General features: G+C 40.2%; 1 protein-coding gene across 1 annotated transcript; it reads left to right on the forward strand.

The window, feature by feature from the left end:
* The first annotated feature begins 3298 nt into the window (after nt 1-3298).
* On the forward strand, nt 3299-11858 carry LOC139144428 (protein mono-ADP-ribosyltransferase PARP14-like). The gene is made up of 8 exons (XM_070715130.1): nt 3299-3470; nt 5095-5603; nt 6336-6572; nt 7331-7415; nt 8002-8049; nt 8790-8863; nt 11026-11262; nt 11568-11858. The coding sequence occupies exons 1-8, from the start codon at nt 3299-3301 to the stop codon at nt 11856-11858; spliced, it is 1653 nt and encodes a 550-aa protein (XP_070571231.1).
* The last annotated feature ends 4186 nt before the right edge of the window (nt 11859-16044 follow it).

Below are 16044 nucleotides of genomic sequence, written 5' to 3' on the forward strand. Positions count from 1 at the left end.
TAGTACCCACTGGCAAGAATGGAGAGTCCAAAACAAACATACTGATGCTGGCGTACTTACACTCCTTGGAGAACGCGCTTTTGGCAGCAAAACCCTGCGAAAGGCCTATGCCCATGTATTGTGTTACCTTTTAGGGCACGATCGAGGCAACACCATACGAGGCCCCGGCGAGAGGATTGGGGGGGGGGAAACAGACAGTGGCACCTGGAAAATGATAGAGAAGATCCAGCTGGCCTGTTCGTGGCAAAGGTGGATGCCTCACAGCTGCTGATAGAAACCCTGCATGCGGGCCTCGCGCAATACAAGTGGGAGCTGCGAGCCCTTCGCTATGGGCTCTACAGCATCGACTACATACAGAACGTCTCTGGTAGCCGAGCAGGGACACATTGGTTGAGTATCTCTGGCCAATAGGCCCCAAGCTGTCTACCGGGAAGGCCCCAACAAGCCTAACCAACACATGTACAGGCTCTGTGGGGAAGCACCCGTGCACCTAGCTCGACAGCCATATGATCGATCCAAAGTAGAGGCTTGGGAGCTACAGAGCAAGGTAAGTGGCCACCTCAACAAGTATGTAGACTGCCCCCAAAGCCACCTGTGGTGGATCTTCCATCATTCGGCTGTGCAAGTCAGAGGTCTGGGTGTACAACTCCATGACAAGAGAGATGGAGACTGTGGCCAAGGTCCTTGAGAGAGTGTCACCAGAATTGTCCCCTTTCTTTACTGTGGAGGCAAAAGAATAGCCAACAGAGGTTGGGAAATCCACCTTCCCTATGAGAGGTACCTCCCTGAGAGGCAGGTATCAGTCATCTCCAGAACCAGCTTAGGAGAATGCCTGCATGAGCTCACCCATACCATGGCCAGCAAGAACTGGGAGGAGGTGGATCAGGCCTACACAAATGAAGGGCCTGCCTAAGTGCAGGGGAGAGAGAGAGAGAGAGAGAGAGAGAGAGAGAGAGAGAGAGAGAGAGAGAGAGAGAGAGAGAGAGAGAGAGAGAGAGAGAGAGAGAGAGAGAGAGAGAGAGAGAGCTTTGAGGTGGGCAGCCATAACTGAAGATATCAAGGAGACTTGAGAGACTGAAAAGATTGGACACATCACCGGCAAGCAGGTTCAGGTGTCGGGTTTCACCAAGAAGCACACAGAATGGCAGCTGCGAGGCTTTTAGGTCATGCTGCAGCTTCTCCTTCCATCGCAGAGGCCAGACTTTGTAAATTTGCGATGTTATCTTACGACAAAAGGCCTGGCCAGAGTCCTGGAGGCAACGTGAATGAACTTTCAGCAAGAAGACCTGCAGAAAAAACTGATTGCTACCTCTACTGGTTGCCAGCAAGCAATGAAACCCTGATGCACCTTGAGATTGGCAAGAGCGAGGCCTTCCACAACAGAGAAGGGAACAAGATCCACTGGAACCCCTCCATATCCTAGAAACCCCCAACACGAGAAGATCGAGGCCCATCAGAGGGTAACCATTCTGGAAAAGGAGGAGGAAGAAGAATATGGGGAAGGGGGTTGGTCTACCTGCATGGCCCATAATGGAAGCACTGCCCCAAGGCCCTTGGCATGCCAGAAAGGGACAATGCCTGCTGTGACTATGCAGAGACGTTGTACCAAAGGATGCCTAGGATAATTCGCTTTCTCTACCCGTTCTATGCAGAGTGCAAGCAGACAGGAGAAGAAACCCTCTTACCCTCTTGCCTCGAAGAAACAGCCATCCGCATAGTCTGCGTTAGTAGAGCAAAGACTGTAAAACTAAACAAGGATTGTTTGCTTGTTTGCTATTGTCATTGCAAGCTATTCATCAACTGGAACCTCTGTTGGTGGCCATCGCAATTGCAAGCTAGCCGACCACAAGAGACTCATTTGGTCATCAGAGCCATTGCAAGCTTGTAGACCACTAGTGACCGGGATACAGAACAGCACACACTAGTGGTACCCATAGAATATAGCTTGCTGAGATCCCATCCTATATATTTTTTCGCCATCGTGCCAGCAATTTGCCCGAATATCTGCATCTCCACATACTGGCCGTTTGTACCCCACTTTTGCTCCCTACCCCTCTTTGTTGTCCTCTGGGGTTGGAAGCATGCTGTTCTTCACTGGCATTCTTCTTGGAAGGTTCTGCGGTACAAATGTGGCTTCTGGTGGTACAAGCCACATTCCAAGTAAGCAAAGTGTTAGGAACCAAATACAGCAAAGTCTGGACCTGACCCCTCCTCCGCCAAAGCTGCTAGAGGATGGTTTATGGTTCTCTTTTGGGTCTCCTCTTCTCCACAATGCACCTCCCAACTGCCAAAGCTGTGGAAGGTTGCTATCCTTTTGGATATCCTCTTCTGCCTGCTTGTCTGTGCCCAAGAGGGCAACACAAATATCGTCCAGCTTGAAGAGTGCCAAAATGCTTTGCTTTTGCATTCGATCAAGCTGGGCATAGAAGTCCTCTATTGACAATTTCGCTGCAGGAACAAGCTGCCGCGGGCTTTGCCACTCCATTTCAAAGTTTGTAGAGGCAAATGGTGTCATTTCCACATCTTTTCTTTGCCTGCTTGGAAGAGAGCTTACCCCGCAGATCTCGAATTCCTCAAATTTCTTCTTTGGACAGATCTTGCCGGGGTGGCAGTTAGCTTACCTGCCAACCTTTATCTTTCAATATACAAGTTTCGATTGCGGGACAAGCAGTATTGTTCTTTGGCAAGTAGTTGTGGCAAGTCGTGGGGATATGTCCTGTAAGTGTCTTTGGTAAGAAAAATAGTTGCCTTGCTACATATCATCAAAGTGTCATGGAGCAAGTGCGACAAGTGTCTTTGGTAAGATTGTAGGGAAGTTGTAGATCTTTGTATGGATCATGCAACTGTTGTGGCTGTCAAACCAGGTGCACATGTGCTTCCCCACAGAGACAGTGTAAGGAAAGATTGTGGGGCCTCCCAAACAGGCCACTCTGGGCCACCCCTTCGAAGCTTCAACCAGTAGGCCCTGTGCCTTGAAGAGGAACTCGACCAGCATATACCTATCCAGGGTGCCAGACAAGTCCCATGTGTAGTCGACACTGTAGAGTCCATAGCACAGGGCCAGCAGCTCCCACTCGTATTGCGCCAGGCCCACCTGCAGGGTTTCTATCTGCAGCTCTAAGGCATCCCACCTTTGCCACAAATATGCCTGCTGGCTCTTCCCCACATTTCTTCTCTTGCCACTTCTTCTGGACGCCATTTTATATATATCCCCCTCTATCCTCTCGACTGTGCATTATATGGTGCTGACCCCGACCATACCCCAAATGGTGACAATGTGCATGATCGCCATGCAAAGATGATGGTACCACCCAAACGGGTGCTTGGTGGCCCAAAGGACCTGCCCAATAATTTACTTGGCCATGCCTGTCTCTCTGGTGGTGCAGGTCCACTAGGTCACTCTTTCCGGATGTATGGGCGAGACAGCAAAAATGGCCAGAATGCGACTTCAGCAAACTATACGCCATCGGGTACTGCAAGGGAGTGCTGTTCTATTTTTCCGGAGGGAAAGTAGCTTGCCATACCATTGGTGCTCTCGCAGTCTAGCTTGCAATGCTGATGTAGCTCCAGCTTGCAATGCTGACGGCACTCCAGTAGCAGCTTGCAATGTTGCAATGATGGTGCTCTAATAGCTTGCAATCTCAATGGTAGCCTACTGGTCCTGCTTCTTCTGTGGCATCGTTCGTTCCTCGCTGAGGTAGCAAAACACAGGGGCATGGGTCTTTCACTGTGTCTTGGCACCTCTGGGCTCTTTCTCTAGGAAGTGCCTGTATGTCAGCTTCTTGGTATCTGTTTGGGGCACTCCATTTTTGCCCACAGGAACCAACAAAAGGACAGTATGTAGCCTGCCCCGGTAGGTTGCATAAGTGAAGTGACGGCAGATGTAGTGCCCCTCAGGATTAAAGAGTGCATTTGCGCAGTCCTTGGGCTAAGGCTTAACCCATAGTCTGTAGGAGGCGTTTCTTGAAGCTCCTAGACAACAGTGTGGAGACAGCTCATTTTTCGGTGACTGCAGGAACTTCATGGATTTTCTACTTGCTAGTGTCCTGTGTCGATCCTAGAGATGTTCATCCAGATCGTGGACTAGGGATGCTATAGATTATTTCTTTTGCCAGATACAGTTGTCTCCTTTGCCATATTGACATGCTGCCTAGGGATTTTGCAGTTTCATAGCTGTTCAAATAGACTTTACAACACAAGTTGTCTTTGTTCTCAATGTTCCACATTGATTTGCTGGGCCAATCTTTTGGCGGCTGCAACAGGTCCTACTGCTCTTATGTGGTGTCTATACCCTGTGTTAGTGCCTTCCAGATTTCTTGCTCTTCAGGTATATGTGGGTTTTCAGTCTCTTGGATGCCTTACTTTATGAGTATCAACACTTTGTTATGGTTCTCAGGTTTTCGGATCCACAGTGGTGGTAGTATCGAGACACTCGCCCACTTGCTGCCTCTCTGGTGGCCACTTGTAGAATCCAGGTTGTAGAAACCATTTGTAGTGTTATTAGAAGCAATTTACAATATGCAAAGCCGAGCTTGCCTCTTTCATTGACTCTAATGTTCATGATGTCCTATACATATCCAAAAGCTAGGAAATATTGGTATTGTGGCCTGTAGAGTTCACGAACTGCCAAGGGAAGTCCCATAGATGTACAAAAGTGTAAAATTGCTTCACATCTTTTGCACCCATCAAGAGTTTTTATTCTTCGTGGGATAGAAATAAGGTGAGCCTTTGGCATAGTTTTGAAATCATCAATAATCTTCCCATTGATGTCCTGCTCAAACCGCTGAAAGGAAATGGGAGGGATGGAATATTGTTTCTTCTTGGCATGATTCTTCTCTCGGTAGATGTGTTTTATTGATGTGTTCTCATATCTCTAAATGACATTTCCTAAAATCCTGAAATGGTATTTGGGGCCCTCCTTGGTGGAAAGGGTGCTTTAATAGAGAGCTGTACTCATACTAGATCCAGACACAGCCTTCCAGATGCTGCTTAAACAATGAGTTCCGATGTAACAAATGATTTCACAATCTCTTCCTTTTGCGATCAAAAGTCTGATGGCATATGTTTTTGTCATGGATGGTTCTATTATTTCAGTTGTATATGGTGTCTTGAAAAGAAAACATGAATGTAAGGGAAAACACCTTGAAGTAGAACAATTGTACAATTGGATTGGCCGTGTTGTGAGCAACGAACGTCTTATTCACTTTCCTCCACCACCACTGACGTTTATGGTAGATCAAATCATCCTAGAGTACCTGAGAAACTATACGGAAGAACTTTCCGTAAGGATGAAAGAAGTAAACGCCAAAGTAAAATTTATGGATGAGGATAAAGTCACCATTGAACCGTCTTTTTCCAAAAAGGTGTCTCTAAGTATTTACAAAGAAATTCCAACTTGGATGGAGAATGCCAAGTCAGTATTTCAGGGCTATGTCGAGCAGTTCATGTCAGTATCTGTGACAGTACCCCATAAGGTGTGGACTTTCGTGAGATCCAAGCTGAAGCCTGACTCGAATCAAACACTGCAGCTCATCTTTGATGAAGCCTCATTTCTGATTAGGTTCACTGGAGGAAAGCAAGATGTTCATGTGGCGGAGAAGCAAGTTCGTCATATAATAGAAACAGCTGTCACATGGAATTTGCAGAAGGAAATTACCGAGTGTCGGTCACATACACTGGATCAGCCGGGTGCGCGAAAGTTATTCGACACGGAATTAGGACAAAAGAAATAAAACGTAAAAGAAATAAAACGTATAGAGATGATTACAATTGCACCATTGTAGTAACAGATACTGCCGAAATGAAAGGTTAGTTTATGCCAGAGTCGCCTTTCTTTCACTCCAAAATTACTGATAATATCCTTGACCGTCTCTGACATTAGTCACTGCAGTACTTGATTTTTCATATTCTATGGATGACAAGGCGATAGAAATGTCTAAGCTACTAGAAATTAATTCACTTTAATAGCTAGCCTTGTTCTCGTAAATCGTCGCTGATGTCTACCCTTCAATATTTGATGAATCCTTTTATTGTATATAGTCAGGTACCCATCATAATTCCATTACACTTACAGAGCAAAGCCTGCAAATAACAACTGCAGAAGGGAAGCAGATCAAGTTGGTAAAAGGTAATCTGGAGAATCAATTGGTAAGTCTCTCTTTATTGTCCTGTGCGTATCCGGAAAAATATAATTTTTCCAGCAAAACACTTCACAGCATTTTATCACCTTATTTACCTTTAACATGATCACTGGGTCATTCGCAGTGACTGCTATTGGTATATTCTTGAGGTGACATTGACAGAATTATAAGTTGTTATTTTTTTCCCCTAAACAGGTGGATGTTATTGTGAATACTGTCAACGCGAATTGTGACTTGTTAACTAGTGCGGTGTCTAGAGCTATACACTCGAAAGCGGGCTATTCTGTCCAGAAAGACATCAGTAAGAAGAAGCCTAAAAACGTAAAGCAAGGGGACATCATCGAGACTTCAGCTGGAAAGCTGAATTGTAAAAGAGTCTATCACTTATGCATCTTAGGCACCCCCTGGGATGCTGGTAAAGGGGTGATACCGGTACGATCTTACGTTCCATGTAGACCCGTGTCTGGGTATTTTCGTAACTGAGCAGGCCTTCTCTTCCTTTCCAAAAATATCAATTAAATCGAAAGGTTGTGACAATTTGTTGTCAGAATATATTAAACCTTGCGTTCACTGAGGGACCATCGATAATTTAAAACGTGCGGATGGCAACCAATTGCGTTTAGTGGAAGTGGGTTTTGAGTTATTTTGATTACAGTCCACGCTCTCGAGCATTCACTGATTTGCAATTTTGACAAGTTCAAGGTCAACGAGCAGTATCGAATGTGGTACAGATTGCTACCATGGTCAAACACAACACCATCCATCCTAACTTTGTCATTTCCTTGTTCTCTTCTGACCTGCGCTCTTCTGATTGCAATTACCTTGTTCTGTTTTGAGATAACGTTAAGTAAGTTGTAGTTGTACAGGGAAACAATGTTTTAATTTTCCTTCTTGTCCATTCACGCACCTGATAGTCTATTTTACTCCAATATTCGATTGACATGGAATATTTTGAAATTGACAAGAATGGACAATGCAATTTCATTTTTGTGATTGGTACTAGAAAGCGAATTGTCATATATGAGAGAGAGAGAGAGAGAGAGAGAGAGAGAGAGAGAGAGAGAGAGAGAGAGAGATCTAAGCTTAATGCCGTATACAAAAGGTTTTTGATCTGATAAGTATTAAATGTTTGTATTTCACGCACATTGAAGTTTTCACTTTTTTCAACTTGACTTCACTTTTTACAACAGATTCTGAAGAAGGCTATTCATTCGTGTCTACAAAAGGCATCCAAATCAAAGATGACGTCAATTGCCATACCAGCAATCGGTACTGGTAATTTAAATTGTCCAGCAGATGTTGTGTTCCAGATTATCTACGAAGAAGTCTCGCAATTCAGCCAGAATAGTAGTCTGAACGAGATAAGGATTGTTGTGTTTGAAATGGACCACGAAAACTTTCAGGTTAGCGAGAGAAGAAAAGACAACCTCTTTTGGGCAGATCAATCGTCCAAGTGATTTTTTTACCTTTGAAAATGAAAGTCATATCCTTTTTCGCAGGAAGTTTCCTCAATATAATGGTTAAGTACATAGTACTAAAATATATATTTTTATGTCCTGTACTCAAAACACATGTCAGTTAACGACAAAGCGAAAATGCTTGATCTATTACAAAATCCAGTGCAAAATTTTGCAAGGCTTGTCATGAAATCATCCTCACTAAAATATGCTACAAGTGCAAGTCCAACAATGTAGCTACCCATCTACAATTGATGTTTTTATTTCCACGGACATATTTCGAATCGTAGAAAATAGAAAGTGTGGGTTTCTGATTTTTTTCTGTCTTTTTTTTTATAAAGTGGCATCATTTTTTGAATCTTGCTGCAGTTAACCTCATCTGCTTTCTACTTTTTGCTCGACAGATATTTCACAAACACTGCTCAGAGCTACAGATGTGGCTACAGTGCCAGGTTTGTACTTAGAACAATTTCTCAGACTATATTGTACGCACTCATTCATCTGTACCTGAAGATTCTACAGCAGTACAAGGAGCATTTGTGGAATAAGTTCAAATGTCAAGTCGAAAGTCGAAAAGTCCATATCATACATACATACATACATACATACATACATACATACATACATACATACATACATACATACATACATTTATGCATGAATGAATGCATGCATGGATGTATGCATGTGTGCGTGCATGTACGCACGGATGCGTGCATGCATGCATGCATTTTTGGAAGAAGTTCAAATGTCAACTTGTAATATATACGCAAAGTTGAAAAGTCCAAAACATACATACGTACGTACCTACATACATACATACATACATACATACATACATACATACATACATACATACATACATACGTACGTGCGTGCGTGCGTGCGTGCGTGCGTGCGTGCGTGCGTACGTACGTACGTACGTACATACATACATACATACATACATACATACATACATACATACATACATACATACATACATACATACATACATACATACATACATACATACATACATACATGCATACATACATACATACATACATACATACATACATACATACATACATACATACATACATACATACACTAGCATGCGCCAACTCACGATATAGGCCTATTTAGCCGTATACCTCATTGTTCAATCTATAATAGGTGTCAAATACGATATCATTATGTTATTTTTCAGGCAAAAATCTGACATTGAATACAACAGAGGGCAAGCAGATTAATTTAGTATTGGGTAGTTTGGAGAATCAAAAGGTACGTTCTTCTGTTTGCTGTGCTATGCAGACAAAGTTATTCGATCTTAAGGTAGAACGCACCTCGGGGACAAGCATTCGGACTCTCAAACTTTTACAATTCTCTTTTGATATACCACATGTGGGGGTTCATTTTAAAGCTCTTGGTGAAAGAAAACTTTTAACCGCTTAGTTTTCCGAAATTCGAAAATTTTATTTTTCCCCATAGAGTACACAGGGATGGCGGCCATTTTAAATTTCTAATTTTCGGTAAATCTTGGGTAATTGTTTCTCTAGTACCAAAATTTGCACGGTGACCCCCTATTTTTATTCTTGATTCTAGTACCAAAATTTGCACGGTGACCCCCTATTTTTATTCTTGATTTTAAAAGAGAACGATTGAAAGATTCCTTGGGGAAAATTAGAGCAAAAGTTTAAGTCTTTCACCTTCGAGGTGCATACTACCTTATGTCAATATTTTGTGTATGTACAGTTGAACCGAAAAGTCGGATAAAAGGTTAAACCCTGAATTCGAATTGACCACCGTACAAATGCGCAAACACGTGGCTCGTTCATATGGGCTATTTGCACCGCCGTCACGTGATCTCTTTATCTCTTGTCATGTCGTAATATTTTTTCTCCGTTGCTCAGCATCTGATGATTTTGAGTGACATTATGATAAATTTTAATCTATTTTCACTCATTGGTTAGCAAAATTGCATGGTGAACGAGAACTATTACTGCCGATCATGGAAGAGTTTGAAGATTTTCTCTTGTCAAATATCAGGTTCAGATTTATTTAATTTTTACTTCCAAATTATTGAATTCTCGATAATTGCACAGTTGTGTTACTGATGATCTTCGTTGATCTACAAACGCAAAGTTGTCGATAAGCCCGTGTTGCCGATCTCTATCTTGACGTACTTTGTACGAAATATATATAAAATTTGTTATTCTCCACGACTGACTGTTTCTTGTGCTTTCTGAAGAAAATAATACCTTTCTCATGATTAAGCATGCGATCACTGCAAACAGGAGCATGTCATTAGTCAAGGCTCTCAAGGTAGTTCGCGCCACGAAAGTGAAAGACTTAAACTTTTGCTCAAACTTTCCTCAAGAACTCTTTCGACCATTCTCTTTCAAAATCAAGAATAAAAATCGGGTTTTAGTACAAAAGAAACAATATTTACCTATATTTGAAATTCAAAGGGGTCTTCACCTCGGTGTTGTCTCTATGGAGAACAATAAAATTCGAATTTCGAAAAACTACGCACGTGAAAAGTTTTTTACACCAAAAGCTTTAAAATGAACCCCAAAAGTATATCAGAAAAGAATTGTAAAAGTTTGATAGTCCCAGTATCTGTCCCTGACGCTCATTTTACCTTAATTAACCTTTAAGGTCGTGTTTCACATAACACAGCGTATTTTGCTCAAAAGAACTTTATTGCAAAGATTTATTCTAGTGTTATAAATTTGTCAAGCTAAGATTAAAATATTCGTTGACTTCAGGATGACAAGCAGGCATAGGTTTGGTGAGAAAGAAGTGCAAAATTTAAACAAAACTATGTAAATCAACCGATTTCCTGGCTTTTTTCTTCTCCCGCTCTCAAATTTATCTCCACTCTGGCTTGGTCAAACTTTGTGAAATACTATGCGTGAAAGGACAATTTATGTTTAGCAATAAAGTTCCTATATTTTGAATAAGAATCGTTCAGCTGTACTTATCACGATTTTAATCACTATTTTTGAATGTCAGTTCTTGAACTCCTACAATTCAAAGAGTGAGAATAGATAAATGCAAAATAATTGCAGTTTTTCTTACATATAAACTCTAGTTTCAAATGAGATGTCATATTTCAGAAAGTGGTATTAAATTTTTGACTTCAATGAATGTTTATCATTAATACAAAAATTGAGATTTCTTCCCCAAATAGTCACCCCTCATCCTTCTAATAGACTATTACTAAAATACGCAGATTCTCTTGTTTAATTATATTCGTCTCAACTAACGCATCCAATGTTCCTGGAAGCAGGAGAAGAAGATGCGTCTCCGATCACCACTTTTGAGTAAAGTTTAAACCTTAGCTACAAGATCAGGTGTTCTGCTTTCCAACCCGTACAAAAATGTAGTGCATTATCCAGATGCCAGTAGACTCGAGCTCGTCCTTTGATTTTCCTAAACAGGTTGATGTCATTGTGAACACTGTCAATGCAAAATGTGATTTGTCAACTGGTGCAGTGTCGAAAGCTGTTCGTTCGAAAGCGGGTAAACGTCTCCAAAAAGAAATAAATAAGGAAAAACCTAAAGCTGTGAAGCAAGGGGACATTATAGAGACTTCAGGTGGAGAGCTTACGTTTGAAAATGTCTATCACTTGTGCATTTTGGACACCAACTGGGGTAGCGGCGAAGAAGTGAAAACAGTACGTTCTGTTCTCCTCATTTTCATGCCATTTAATTTCTTAAAAATAATGCAGATGAGGAGTTTGAAAGAACGTGCGTATAAACTTATAACAGTTTGGTGTAAGTGTATTGTCTTTCCAAGAACTGATTTCATGGTACATGCATTGCAGAGAAATTGTGTTTCAGTTTTAATTGGAAAATTACAATCATTTTACTTCGCCGATGTGTGAAATAATATTTTTTAAACATTTATTCTTGACCTTCACCCTATAAACATGAAGTGTGTTTCTCCTCTTCTTCGTTTCATGATTTGTCCACACGACAGCTTCTGCGTAGAGCAATTGATTCGTGTCTGCAAAAGGCATCCAAATCAAAGATGACGTCAATTGCCATACCAGCCATCGGTACTGGTAATTTAAATTATCCAGGAGATGTTGTGTCCCAGATTATCTACGAAGCAGTCTTGGAATTCAGCCAGAATAGTAGTCTGAACGAGATAAGGATTGTTGTGTTTGAAATGGACCACGAAAAATATAAAGGTTCCTTCTTAATCCGTGTCAAAATTCGCCCAATCGTTTTCTCACTTGAAAATCAGAAAAGGACAATGGAAAAGTAGGTGAATTTCTCAATTTCGTTGGCTACATGATCGTTTACATTAAAATTGCATTGTATTTCAATCTTTAATACGTGCTTTTATTTGCACTGCATTTCTGAATTATGAATACCATTTTTTTGCGTGGTACATTTATCGGCCTACCTTATAACCGAGGAATGAAAGTGGGAATCGCGAATAAAGTTAAATGACACATGTTAAAAAAGCACGATTGGAACTAATTTTGGATAATCGGATAGTGTATTAATATTCGTTTGATTTGCAAATGTAAGCGCGTCTGCTTTTCGTTTTTGCAATACACTTGCTTTTATTGGTAATTTATAATATTGCAGCTTTCGGCTATAGGGCACCTAAGACTTTTGATAAATTGAAAGGGTTAAAAGATCCAATTCTCCCGAATTAGTTCCAATCGTGTTAAAAGGTATTGGTATTCCTCACTTCGCAAAAAGACGTCAAAACCATTAAAGTCAACCCAAGCTGCACAATTGCAGTACCGTAATTTGAAATCAGAAATTGGCTCCAGGTGATTGTAAATTTAGAAGTATTTTTACAGGATGGAAATAGGGGAGGAGGGATGAGTTTTACTAAACTTTTCGGGGGTTACACAAGATGGTTAGAGGAAAAGTCATATTTCACTGAAGATATATACAACAATATAACAATATTGAACGAAATATATGACAGGTGACCACAGAATAGGAATATTTTATTCTGACAGTATGTAGGCCTAAGTCAAACGACATTACAAATATGACTATATAATGCCAGCCTTTCAAATATTTGATAGGATAATAAAGCATTGGCCATTATTGTCACTGAAATATTGCAGACCGGAAACGAAACGGTGAATACCATAGTGTACATGATTCTCTGTTCTTTTAAATCATGGGTTTGAGTACAACCTTGGCTGTTTCTGTTATCTTCTGGTGAGAAATGTCACCACGGCCAAGCGTACTCAGGAATACCACACACCTTACTCGGTGTGGCATTTTACCATTCCTAATTCCTGTCAATCATCGATTAAAAATAAGGTTGGCCGATAAAGATGCCATGCAGAAAGTGTAATTCCTATTTCAGAAATACAATGCTAAGAAAGCACATAAAAAAATTGAATTTGGTCCAATTTATATGTAAGTGGTCGTGTTAACTGATGGAATGATGTCATTTACCTACATTTCCATTGTCATTTTTTTATTTAAGGATAAAAACTGTTTGGCCCATTTTTATGTGAAAAAATTGTTGGCCAAATAATGTTACGGATTTTGTTTCTTATCTTCTTTTGACATTAATCATAATGCCTGCAATCATTCGCAATGGAAAAGGAAAGTGATCGTCTGTACACCGATTTCAAAGTTTTACGCCTGACATTTGCCATGCACGGGCATGCAAAACTAACAACTTGCACTTGACATTTAAACTATGCCTACTGATTACTTAAGATGACATGACACGTGAGTTATATAAAAAATCGATAGAAACTTTTGCTCAAACTTCCGTCAATGAAACGTCCAAGCATTCTCTTCACGAAGTAAAGAAAAAACATCAGGGGTTATCGTGCAAAATGTGAAATTAGAGAAGCAAATTGACTTAAATTCATCGATATTTGAAATTTAAAATGGCCGCCATCTAACTCTTCGGAGGATCCAGAACCTAATCAAACAGAAAAAAGGTCTATGTATCTAAATGTTAGGTTGAAAGTTCTAGATACAGATACCTTTTTTCTGTTTGATTAGGTTCTGGATAACTTCTGCCTCGTATGAGATCAGAAATAAGTCGGCAAGAAAGGGAGCACAGTTAGTGCCCATAGGAATTTCTATACACTGTTGGAAAATGTGTCCTCCAAATTCAACAAATATGTTGTCAATGAGGAAATCAAGTATACTGATAATGTCTTTCTCGGTATCAAACACTTTAGTGTGAGTGATATTTTAAACAAAATATGTAGAAATATACCCTAATACTCCATAATTGTAATGGCGTGAACCGTTTTTGTAGAAAAATGCTTGGTTGAGGAAAGTACAAGCAAAGGCTTAAGTCTTTCACTTTCGAGGTACATATTACCTTAATTGTATTAAACCCAAATGACTGCTTTTCCGACAAATTACAAATTCTTCTTTTCACGAAAATTTTCTACATTTGCACTTGGCGGTTAAACTATTCTTATACTGATAGTTTAGCTTTTTTTGTAAATAGTTTATTTAATGAGAAAATATGATAAATCCATGCTCAGTGTCACAATACCTTTCTGACTATAATAATAATAATTAATATAAGTATTATATAGAAATAATACAACTTAACTTATTAAGTTAACAAATTAACTTTTTCCCCTGGTAGTCCACTTGGGCAACCATATTCTGAAGTTGGTAGCCCGGTGACACTGGCTGGTAGCCCATGCATATTTTAGATCAGGGGTATCTTTTTTCGTTAACCAGACAAGAAAAGGCTATTTTACAAGATTCTGCCCATGAAGTGAATTTTCTAGTCTTTTGATGTGTATACTTGCACACCTTTAATGCCCAAGGAAACAGGTGTAATGGACGACAGTGGGACTCAAAAGTTTTGTGACCTATAAACAACCCGTTTCACTCTCACAGTTGTATGCAAATTTTAAAAGTCGCCATGACAACATGACAACAATATGGCCTTTTCAGCACTGAGACATACTGTAGCAGGGCTAAAATAGACCATGGCCCTTCTGTTGGGAGGAGGCATAATTTCCGTGTCATTTAGATTGATACATTATTATTAAAATGCAACGAGAATACGTTTTTATTGGCCATCGTTTCCTGTGCCTGTCATTCAAGTATGTCAGTTCAGATATGGAAATTTTGTTGCAAAGTTCCACCGCACGGCCGGTCGTTTTCAGAAAAAAGTCATACTATGGCAAATTTCTATGCCCAGCTGGGATTGACTGCATTTATCTAGCTCGTCCCAAAAAGACGGACGCATCTTTCAACCTTTCAGCTTGGTGAAAAACGCATTTATTGATTCGCCATAGGCCTGTGGACTCGCTTATTTTTGCACAAGTGCTACATGGACATAGGAAAAAGTTGTTGAATACTCACTGTTTCAGTGAATCCGCCATGATGAGAGTTCTCAAATCAAAAAATGTTGCCGAGCTCGAATACAAATGTCTTCAAGGTCATTGTTATACAAGAGTTAGCATTCCAAAGTCTGTCACCCTGATTTTTTTCAAAGTTTTGAGAAGGCATTTTCATCTGAATGATTGAACGACGTGAAACGCAAAATTCCATCGCATATTATCTGGCAATATGTACAGTAGAAATACTGTATACCGTCGCTCCAGGTACGTATAAGCTTATACTCCACAAAATGGCCACAGGCGGCGTGAACTTTCTGAAAGGATTTCCTAAACGTCCTACTTGATACCTAAGGGACTCACTTGTGATGTCCTGAAAAGTATTCTCTGCAGTAATTCCAGTTTCTGTCAACATGCAAAGCTCAACGACAAGATTATAGCACGAGACGTAGTGTACAGACTACACATTCACGCGCAGGTAAACTCAATTGCGCATGCTCATATTGGCAGACTACACTGGCAAACGAGTGCACATGCGTGAAGGTATATTTGCAGCAAATACACTGGCATAGACTCTCCACAGTCGCTGTGCCTTGTTTTGTGCGCGCCCACGACTGCCACGATGGGCCTGCATTTGAACACCTCTTTTTCAGAATTCCCACAGCTTCAATGAACTGTTATTAGATTTCTATATAATACTTATAGCCCCTTAACTTGTAATAATAATAATAATAATAATAATAATAATAATAATATATAACTTTATATATATAACTTTATATATATATATATATATAATATATATATATATATATATATATATATATATATACATATATATTTATTTCCATTGTTATCAAAAGATGAAGATATCCAATAATTTTGGAGTAAATATACAGTAATATCAACCTGTTATGAAATGTTGTAAACGATCTTTCTTGTTCTTGTTAGGTATTTCAAGACAAGCTGATAGAATTGAAAGGTGTCCGTGCGATGCAAGGTATGTATCGGTAAACAACTGCTGCGTACAGGTGTTACCTAAGACTGGAAGAATATGTTTTCGTACTTTGCTCATGAAAACGACAAAAATGTCGATACATCAAACAATTTTTCTCGGGTCTGACATTAACTTGCTCGAACTTCACA

The sequence above is a fragment of the Ptychodera flava genome, chromosome 11 (genome assembly GCF_041260155.1).
Source record: "Ptychodera flava strain L36383 chromosome 11, AS_Pfla_20210202, whole genome shotgun sequence".
NCBI lineage: Eukaryota > Metazoa > Hemichordata > Enteropneusta > Ptychoderidae > Ptychodera > Ptychodera flava.